Source organism: Macrotis lagotis, chromosome 1 (assembly GCF_037893015.1).
Source record: "Macrotis lagotis isolate mMagLag1 chromosome 1, bilby.v1.9.chrom.fasta, whole genome shotgun sequence".
NCBI lineage: Eukaryota > Metazoa > Chordata > Mammalia > Peramelemorphia > Peramelidae > Macrotis > Macrotis lagotis.
This window is the reverse complement of record NC_133658.1, coordinates 674,536,694-674,546,935: the sequence shown is the minus strand read 5'-3', so window position 1 is coordinate 674,546,935 and position 10,242 is coordinate 674,536,694. Positions and strand designations below refer to the sequence as shown.

General features: G+C 37.3%; 1 protein-coding gene across 1 annotated transcript in view; it reads left to right on the top strand.

The window, feature by feature from the left end:
• The first annotated feature begins 4,975 nt into the window (after positions 1-4,975).
• Positions 4,976-10,242, top strand: part of ZNF804A (zinc finger protein 804A) — a 528,903-nt gene continuing 523,636 nt past the window's right edge. The window contains exon 1 of the mRNA XM_074215547.1: positions 4,976-6,218. Within this exon, the coding sequence (XP_074071648.1) occupies positions 6,108-6,218 (111 nt within the window). The 5' untranslated portion in view covers positions 4,976-6,107. The remainder of the gene's footprint in view (positions 6,219-10,242) is intronic.

Genomic DNA, 10,242 nt, shown 5'->3' with positions numbered 1-10,242 from the left:
AGGATCTAAATTATTCTCATTTTGTATTTATCCAATTGAGATCTGAGACATTTATTCTCATTTTTTACTTGAACAATTGAGGATCTGAGAGATTTATTCTCATTTTGTACTTGGCCAATTGAGAATCTGCGAGAATTATTCTCATTTTGTATTTGTCCAGTTGTATTTTCCAATGATTTGTTTTCTTGTTGCAAGGTGTAAATTGACTCTCCCAAAATTTCCAATTGATTTTTAAACTCCAAGCCTTATTTCTTCAAGAAAGTCTTTCTGTGCTGGAGACCAGATCATATTCTCCTCAGCCATTCTAGGTCTCTCTAAGTTAGGGTCTTTTCCTTCCAAGAATTTTTCTATGGAAAATCTTTTCTGCTGAACTTTCTTCACTTTGCTAAGACATTGAGTTGAGGAGGGGCTGGTTCACAGAGGTTTCGTGTTGGGAATCCCTCTAGGCTTTGTTCACTGAGTGCAATGTCTCCAGTTGCCTAGTAGGGGATGTTAGAGGATTTGCTCACTGAGTGCAATTTCTCTCTCTGTGCAGTAGGAGGTGCTGGTTGCTTTCTCTGAGGTGTCTATGGTCTTGATTGAGGCCTTCTTCCTTAGCCTGGAGGAAGTGATTGAAGTTATGAAATACTTTTGTCTTTGATCAATGGTGGGCTCTACCCTGGAGTAAGGTCATCCCTCTTCCTGTTGTAAGCTGGGCTGGTTCTTCTGCTCAAACACCTGTGCCTGGGGCAGAAGGAGTCTATAGTTGAGTTTGTTCTGAGAAGAGGCTGTAGCTGCAATGGAGTCCTGGACTCAGAGCTCCTCCTGACTAGAGGAGCTCAGGGATCGTGTCCGCAGTTCTCCTGTACCTGGAACTCTGCCCCCCATCCCTGTCAGCAAACCCTAGAAGGTCAGCACCAACACCAATGCCTCTGCATCCTAGTTGACCCAAGCCTCCTAGGTGTAGCCCTGCTGCTGATCAAGCAGGTCCAGCTCTTGTGCCCTCAGGGTCCTGGGCTTCAACCCCGCCATTAATCAGGCTGATTGGAGCTGAACCACTCTGTACACCCAGACTCACCCAGGGCTGCAGAAAACAAATCCTGAGGGAGATGTTATTTCTCCTGGCTTTTCTTTCTGGGTTTTGTGGATCAGATTTCTGTTAAGAGGTTTGTTTCATATGGTAGATGGGGAAAGATCAGGAGACTTAAGAACTCTGCCTGTCTTCTCTCCACTACCTTCTGTATTATCTTTCTAAGTGATCCAATTAGCCTCAAAGCTATTTTCTTGGTAGTCTTTTTAAACACTACTTAAATAATCTTCTTAATGAAATGCCTTATCATATCACTAGTGACATAAATCTTTCATTAAGGCCCTCTTCAAACTAGCTCCAAACAATATTTCCAGTTCTTAACACATTTGATCTCTTACACAAAGCATCATATATATTTTCATCTTTTCTCCACTCCAACAGCTCTGGATGTTGAAAATGTACTGTTTTCCTCTCCAAAGTTCAGCACTGTGTTTCTTCTATATGAGCTAAAGTGAACTACTCCCTTTATATTTCTTATTAAACTTTGTTTAGAAATTGACCCTTCCTTTACCCTTTATGCATTTTATCTATTATTACAGATATTTATGTATCTACCTTACCACTCCTGTTAGACTGCAAGCTTCCTAAGGGTAGGATCTAGCTTTTTTTTATTTTTTGTATTTGTAGGATTAGGAATAAAGTTTTTTAAATTTAATTGAATAAACTGGGAATAACAAGCACATTTCTTCCAAGATAAAAAGTACTGAAAATGTTCAATTTGAATAAGGGAAAAATAATTTTTGTATGATAGGCAAAAGAAAATCTAAAGAATAGTGGTGGCATATCATATTGTGATTAATGCCATGCAATTAGCACATTTACTCTTTTTAAAATATGATTGAGAAAATTATTCTAGCTGGACAGTTGGCAAATGAACATATGTGTTCTATAATTAGCTAGTAAATAAAAAATGAAATATCCTACTGTAATCCACAATAATACATCAAAGTTCAATTCTATTTCTATACTGTTCTTTAGAACCCAAATCACTGAAAGGAAAAGGGAATTTTCCTAAAAAGGCAGTACTTTCAGAATTTAGGAAAACTAGAACTTGAATTAATGATATTGACATTTTTACAGACATTCTTTGGCATTATGTTTCTTATAAATGACTCAATGTCCTTATATTTTTGTGTAATTAAACATGACATGTCTTTTCTTAGAATAGCTGCCCAAAAAGGGGGGGGGGGAAGGAGAAAGAGACAAGTAGGAAAGAAATTCTAAATATTTTTGTTATACAATCCACTCTGAATGGATTAGAGTATGGTGTTTTCATTTTAGTTTTTTTAAACATTTCTAAAATTCAAAAATGTGATTTTCATGTATGCCCCATATTTCAATTCCATTGTGATGAGTCATTGTCAGTAGCCAGGGCAGAAGCAATTCCCTAATAACATCCCTTCTCATTCATTAGTATTTCTCATCTTCATGATGAACAGGCTGCTTTTACTATAAAAATTCTGATAAGTGCTAAGGCAGTACAACCTGAATTGGAGACCCATCTATTCCTTCAAGGAAAAAATAAAACTAAACAAAAATATCCTCTTTAGACTAATTCCTCTTCCCAATTCTAAACTGATTATCCTTAATTAAATATAACATGCATATAACCACACATAAGATTTAATCATTTCTGGACCATTTTTCCATGGAGTTTTTTTATCCTTCCACCATTGGGAATGTCATTTTGCTTTACTAATGTAATAAAAGTGACAGGTCTTTTCTACTTTTTCTGTTTTTACATATTGCATCATTTCTATAACTGTAGGAAGTTGAATGAATTAGTTACCATTTAAAATAAGAATTGGACATAGAAAAAATAGTGTATTCTGACATCCAAACATTATCTCTCATATATACACAGACATATGAACACACACTGCTTCTCAGTTGTCAAAAAAAAGGGTGGGGGTATTAATGGCCAAGATAAAAAATTATGAGAGCAAAATGACACCTGTCAGAAATTGCTAAAGGGGGTTTGCTATAGTGCTTTATGATTGAAGCATTAAAAATAGTTTGGATGGGCAGGCTTTGCCACTAGAAGCAAATTCTGACAGTGAGGTATTACATGATAACTGATATTTGGTTTTCTGACTTAATTCATTTAAGTTTGGCACTTCCTATTTTGAGCACTGGACCTTAAGTAGCATATTCCAACTCAGAGAACAAAACAATCTTGACAAGATTGAAAGAAGCATTACAAATGACTCTGTAAGCTATGAGCTATCATGGGAGTTGTGGAGACTCAATATTTTGTTCCCTTGCATTTAGTTCCCTACTTTAATAATCTACACTTGAGAGTCAGAGTCTCACAAAGAAGACTTCCTTTATCTAAGAGCTAGTCTACAAAACACTCACAGTAAGGAAAGGAGGCACTTTATATGGAAGAGATTACTTGTTCAAAAAGCAATAGCTTCCAAGGATATTTGGGTCAGGATTAAAATTTATATATATTGCCAGTTGATTGCAAACTATTAAGTTGATTTTAAATGTTTATATTTAACTGAACAGAAGTTAATCCTATTTTTTAAATATCAAACAAGTCAAACTTCATTCTAACAAAACTATTCCATGGCACATAGAAGTTTTGTAAACACAAGCTTTCTTTAAAGACTTACAGACTCCCCCAAGTGGATAGCTATGAAATACAAGAAAAGTGCTTTTAAACTAAATGACATTTAATAATTAATTTTGATCAATCTATATCAACTTTTTATTTGTCTGTATGCAAACATGAACAATTGATAATTGCTATTTTGATGCCTTTCATTTGTGTTACATGTTTGCTACAAAGATACATCTAGGGAGTGTTTTATTTTCATACTATCCTAGAATTAATTTCTCAAATCCTTCTAACTCATCCTCTTTTCACTCAAAGCAAATAGTTAAATCAGATTGGGGGATTTTTAAAAGGGTGTACTCATAGATAATGGGTAAGTCCATAATGCCATACTTTTTTAGGGGAAAAATAGTAAACTACTGTGCAAATGTAATGGAATTTACCAAAAATCACAGGGTAGGGGAGGGAGGAATAATATAATCTGATTCAAAATATATTTTACTCTGAGTTGCATGTACCCGGGCAGTCTGAATTCAGTTTTAACCAATTAAGCCATCATGAGCAAAAGGAAAATAAAGCCTTCAGTAAATCCATTGAACTCACCATCGTCAGGCTTTCTACTGCCCGTTATCGATCTTTTTAAGTGCCTACTAATGAGCCATGTATATACCTGATGGGATGCTCTTACTAAACCACTCCAGAAGATCTAAACTTACACAAAGAGAGAATAAACTGGGGCTGGGAGAAAAGAAGGGAAGGCGCAAGCTAAGGATGGCAATTTCTGCTTCTCTAGAAACGTCTGATTGTTTTAAGGGAGAGCAGCAACGCCTCATCCTTTCCTGGCCAAATCCCTCAATATATTTCTAGTGATTTTGTATCCTACTTTTATCTAGGGTGTAAGCCATTGTTCATCGCTACTTCCTGCAGCTGTTTAATAACGATAGAGAAATGGAAAAGGAATCAGTAGTAGCTGCTACTACGACCAACGCTTCCCGTGACTGAGGGGACTTAGAAAGCTGAGTAGGGATATTTAGGGCAATGCACTAAGGGAATGGTGGAATAAAAAAAAAATCACAAGCCAAGTGCTACACACCTTTGCTTCCCACAGAATATCTCTTACCCCTTTCCATTCTCAAGCTCCATTTCTCTTAAATAACAGGCAAGATAGCTAAGCTCATTTTTTATTAGAAAGAAACTAAAAGGATCACTTTCCTATTATTTCGCTACTTCTGAAGCTAAAGTCGCTTTCTCGTTCTCCTCCCTCCCCCATAGAATGAATAAATGAATAAATAACCATTAAGCAAGACCAATGGGCAGCTACAATTTCGTGAGAAAAGCAGCTGCTGTCACATGTTAGGTTTGCTGATTGCTGGACTGGGGAGAGGGAAAGGAAGGGAGATGTTGAAGTCGCAAACCTTCAAGTTTTAGAGAAAGAGAGGTTTTGCTTTGTTTTTTAAATTTTGTTTAATCTTATAAATAATCCTTGAAAGGAGAAAAGCTTCATCCCTCCTTTTCACCATCGTCTTTCTCGGCGTTCCCACTTTCTTCCCTCCCTTCGCAGCGTTTTCTGCTTTCCTCGACTCTTGCACTCCAGCTTGCCAGGAAGCCCCTTCGCCCTGTCCGTGGTCTTGTTTCGGGCGGGTCCTAGTCTTGCTGTACATGCCAAAGAGGCTGCAGTCGGAGCGGTGGGGAGGTCTCTGCCATGGCTTCTGGACGCTGCTTCCCCCAGTCTTCACTTGAGCGAGGCAGGCAGGCAGGCTGGCGGGGCTGAGCCAGCAGTGTGTACTGAGGGGGAGGAGGGAAGAGAGGGAGCGAGCTGGGGGTGGTGGTGAAGGCAGCGTGTGACAGATGTACTCCTCTGACAGCTCTCGGTATCAGCCCAGTGGCTTCCTGCCATTGGCTCAGTGCAATGGACCGGCAACGCCGCACACTATAATAACACTAATGCCTGCGAGAGGCAGCAACTCAGATTCCTTCCGCAAAGCCGAGGAGATGCTGCTGCTGCTGCTGCTGCTCTCACTGCCACATTTCAGGCTGCTCCTCTCCCTTCCGTCTGTGCTGCACTGAGACACAAGCAGGGGCTGGTCCACGCGTCCGCCTTCCTCAGCATCCCTTGTGCTCCCCTCGCCCCAAGCCTCTCCTACCAACCTGGGATTCCCCTCCTTCTTCCTCTTCCAGTCAAACCTCAAAGCGCAACCAAAAAGGATAAAGGAAAAAGAGGGGGGAAAAAAAAGAGAAGGGGGAGGAGGCAGCTCACCTCCCTCAGCAGAACTGGGGAAAGAGGAGTTGAGAGTCAGTGTCAGTCCTTCCTTTTCGGGAGCAGGGATTGTGTGTATGCGTGTGTGGGACCGGTGTGGTTTGGCTGCACTTGGTGCCCAGTGCCACCTTCATCCAGTCCCGCGTGTGTGAGATACTGCTGCGGGCGCGGAGGTGCATGGAAGCAGCGGCTGCGGCGGTGGAGGAGGCGGCGGTTGCCCCATGGAGTGTTACTACATTGTCATCAGCTCCACGCATCTCAGCAATGGGCACTTTCGCAACATCAAGGGAGTTTTCCGAGGTCCCCTCAGCAAGAACGGGAACAAAACTCTGGTAATTGCCTCTGTTTTCTACTCGCCTCAGCAATTTTCTGTCTAGGGCACTATGAAGGGATTGGGGGAGGTATATTGAGGAGGCTTTGAGATTACGAGCTAATGCTGAGAAGGTCTGCTATGTGTATTTTTGGATTTTTTTTGGGGGGGGGAGGGGGAGCAGAGAGCCTGGAAGTGACACGCTCAACAATGTAGAGGTATTTTGTGTCCGTGTGTGTGTGTGTTCTACAATCCGAGTCTTTGATGGTGACTTTTTTCCACTTAAAGCATTTGAGTCAGAGAGAGAGAGAGAGAGAGAGAGAGAGAGAGAGAGAGAGAGAGAGAGAGAGAGAGAGAGAGAGAGTTCTTTGGGGGTGCTTTGAGAAACTAAGCTCTCAGAATGTCATTCAGTCTTGAAAGCTGAAGGTGAATAAGGGTGTGTTTGCCTTCGATAATGAGCTGTTTGGTCAGTGTAGCTGAGGAGCCGGGATGCTGAGTGAGTCTCTGAAGTCCTTTTATGCAGGAGGGTTGCAGTAATGCTACCCAAAGTTCGCTAAGTGAGATATTGTACAACCTCTCCGCCTTTCCACCCCCACCCTGTCGCTGCATGAAGTAAAATCAGAGGCAAGTGCAGTCAACTCTCAATTAACCATCCTAATAGGGTTGAAAGTAAGTGTGAAGGCACAATATTGTCTACATCAGATCCGGAGCTAATAGAAAACATGTTAGACAAGCAAAAACCTGGGCAATCACTGGTAGGTTCTCCTCGCCCTACTCCCACCTATCAGAGTCCTGGTAGAAGCAGCACTTTGGATTGGGTGAGATGATGTGTGAACCTTAGTGCTGCGAAGTGGGGGTGAGGAAAAACAAAGCTTCTGACTGGTGATCAGAACATTCCTTGGCAACTGAAAACTTCCATCAGACATTACTGTAGTTAATGCTCAACTTTCAGTTTTTTAGTGGGGAGGGGAGAGGTGGGGAAGAAGGGAGGAATGGATGGGAGGGAATCATACAGGTTCATAAACAGAAAGGGGGAAATCAGTCAAAAGAAGGTGGAGGTAGGGTGCAAAAAAAAAGGAAAACTGAGGTTGTAAGTCAAAAAAATAAATACTGATAATTTCTGAGCTCACCAGCAATTCAGTTTCTCAGTGATATTACTCACAAAGATACTTGGGGTAGAAAGTGAAAGACCAGGGTGGTATGTTGTTAATATACACCCACATATAATAATATATACATATATTTACATATATATCATACATGTGGGTATACACACATATTCAAAGAGAGAGAGTGATAGTAAATTAGTAAATAGCAATAATAGTATATACAAACTTGTTACCTTCTGCATAAAGAGTTTCTGTTGAGGAAACTTAAAAAAAGGCAAACTCTTTTGCAATTTAGGCTTCAATTAGAAGTCTTTGAGAGTTTGCCTGAAGCATTGGGAATTTAACAGACTTGTCTAGGGTCACTAATCACTGTATGCCAAAGGTGGTCTTTGGACCCAGCCTGTTCATCCCCACATCATGTTGCCTCTAAATGTAGTAAAATGCTACAGGTTTCTCTATTCATTTCTGGAAATTAATCTGTATTTGCAAAAAGAAAGGAACAATCTATATACTTATAAATATTTCTATTAATCTATATATGTAAGAATTTCAATCAAAGGCATGTTCTCTTTTGTGGATACAAGTCAATTTGGGGAAATTATAGGGATTTGAGCTCATTTTCTATTTAGGTTATATGCCATTTGAACCTAGTATTCTCTCTTTCTTAGTGCAAATAATACACATGTAAGACAATAATAATGGATTGATTTAATGAGAAGGAAAAAAAATAAACTCTCACCATCTCCTTTTTGCAATGAAGCAAGATACTAACTGCTGAGATGAAGATCTTTTCAGTTGTTTCAGTTCTACTGACTTTTCCAGGGAATGTTTACACTTGGTATGTTTATTCCTTAAACCATAATAATCTTATTTCTTATAATCATTAGTGAATTGTCTTTTAAACAAAGACCTGCTCTTGTTGAAGACTGCTAAATTTGCTGACTTCAGAGTTCCATCTCATTAATTCTTAGTGTGTTATTAGTTAGGAACATATGACAAATGAGAGATCTTTATAAAATATCATTGACTTTTAATTTTGCAATTAGTTATAACTTCTGATTTAACTTACAGGATCTTCTAGTTAGCCTTCATTTTCTTAGAAGAGTTAACAGGCTTATGTTGACTCTTTTGATTATGGATTTAGGAAGGATTTTACAGTCTTAGTTAATTCAATGAGATATTTGTAAAACACTTAGCCCAGTTCCCACATCTTATAAGTACTATGAAAATATGGGTCCTTTCTCCCATTCATCTATATGATATATAATAAAAGAGAATTGAATTTTTTCTCCTTTTTAAAATGGGAGTAAAAAAGAAATAACTCTATTAAGTTGGATTTAACTAGATAGATTTAATAACATCCCAAAATGTATGAAAATGATATCATAGTACTTGCAAAAAAAGCATAAGGAGTTTAGGAATATTTGCTGTCATGTCTCTGAAAGCAGGGGAAAAAAGTATAAAATTTCTTTCAGCTGAAATAAAATAACTTTATGGGAGCCAAAATCTACTCAAGGTAGAACTTTAATTTCCCAAGTTAAACTTTCTGTAATGACCCAAGTTACACACTATCACATGATGATTAAAATAATTTAAATAATGTAGACTACAGTAATATAATATTGATATACTCTCCATACCCATTAACTACTATGTATAGAAACATGTATTTAATCTTAGATATTATATTTAAAGAGAGATGGAGTAGTATAAATGTATTTGAATTTCTTTAAAGAAACCACGAATGTGTTTAGATTTAACATTATTAGAAATATCCAGAGTGTTATAATCCCTTACTAACTTTTTAATGACTTCATAAATGTATTCTATTAATTTGGTTCCATTAATGTTCTTTGAAGAGTAAACATTTAAAAGTTTTACATAAAAATTAAAATATATCAAACTGCATTTTAATATTTTCAACCATAAAATGGACTACTGAGCCTTGAAAACAGTATCTTTTTATGGTTATTTCTCTAGGAAAATGAAATGTGTATTTTTTGTCCCTTTAAGGACTACTGACACATATGGAATTTGTGATGTTTAAGGTATGTTTACATGATTTTTAAGGTGCTATTATTTCAAGAGAATTTCACTAAAACCATTTGCCAAAAAAAAGTATTGAAAATTTTCCCAAGTCTGTTTTAATCACTTTTAAAAAGAAAATGTATGCACTTTTACAATCACCTACAGAGAGAACTGATGAACACTCAGTTCAAAGTGAAATATAATTTCCCTACATTATTTTCTTACTTTCTTTAAAAATGAATAATATGGAATGCATTTTGTATGCTTTTAATGTATAATTCATATATTGTTGCCTTTACAATAAGTTATGAAATGTGTAGGAGGGAGGTAGAGAATTTGCCACTCAAAATTTTTAAAGGAAAGAATGTTAAAAATTAATAATAAATTATATATAATATGTACAAAATATAGTATACAGGTGACAGACTAAATCATGTCACACAGGAAACAGTAATACTAACTGTTCAGTAGATTTATCAAGTCACCCAACTGTAAAAGTTTAATTAAGAAAGTAAAGTCCTCCTTTTTCTAACTTTTTGAAAGCAAACTATATGTCTATAAAGCTGATGCAATGTCAATAACTTTTCATTGATGATCTTTGTGACAAATTGTATAAATAAAAAAAATGACTTCTGATTTTGGTTAGTGAATTAAAATGCATTTTTGAAAAATAAAATTCACTGATTTTAATAAAAATAAGCACAGTTGTTATCTTTCCCTCTCCTCTGCCTTATCCTTATACATAATAGAGATATGAAATTCATTATAACATATATACTATGTCAGATTAAATGATCACTTTCTTAATGGGACAGGTCAATTGTTTTCACATGTTTGTGCAATTGTTTATTAATACATTATTTATTTGTCATTAAAACATTCTTTTTCCCCACAAGAAAAAAAATCTTA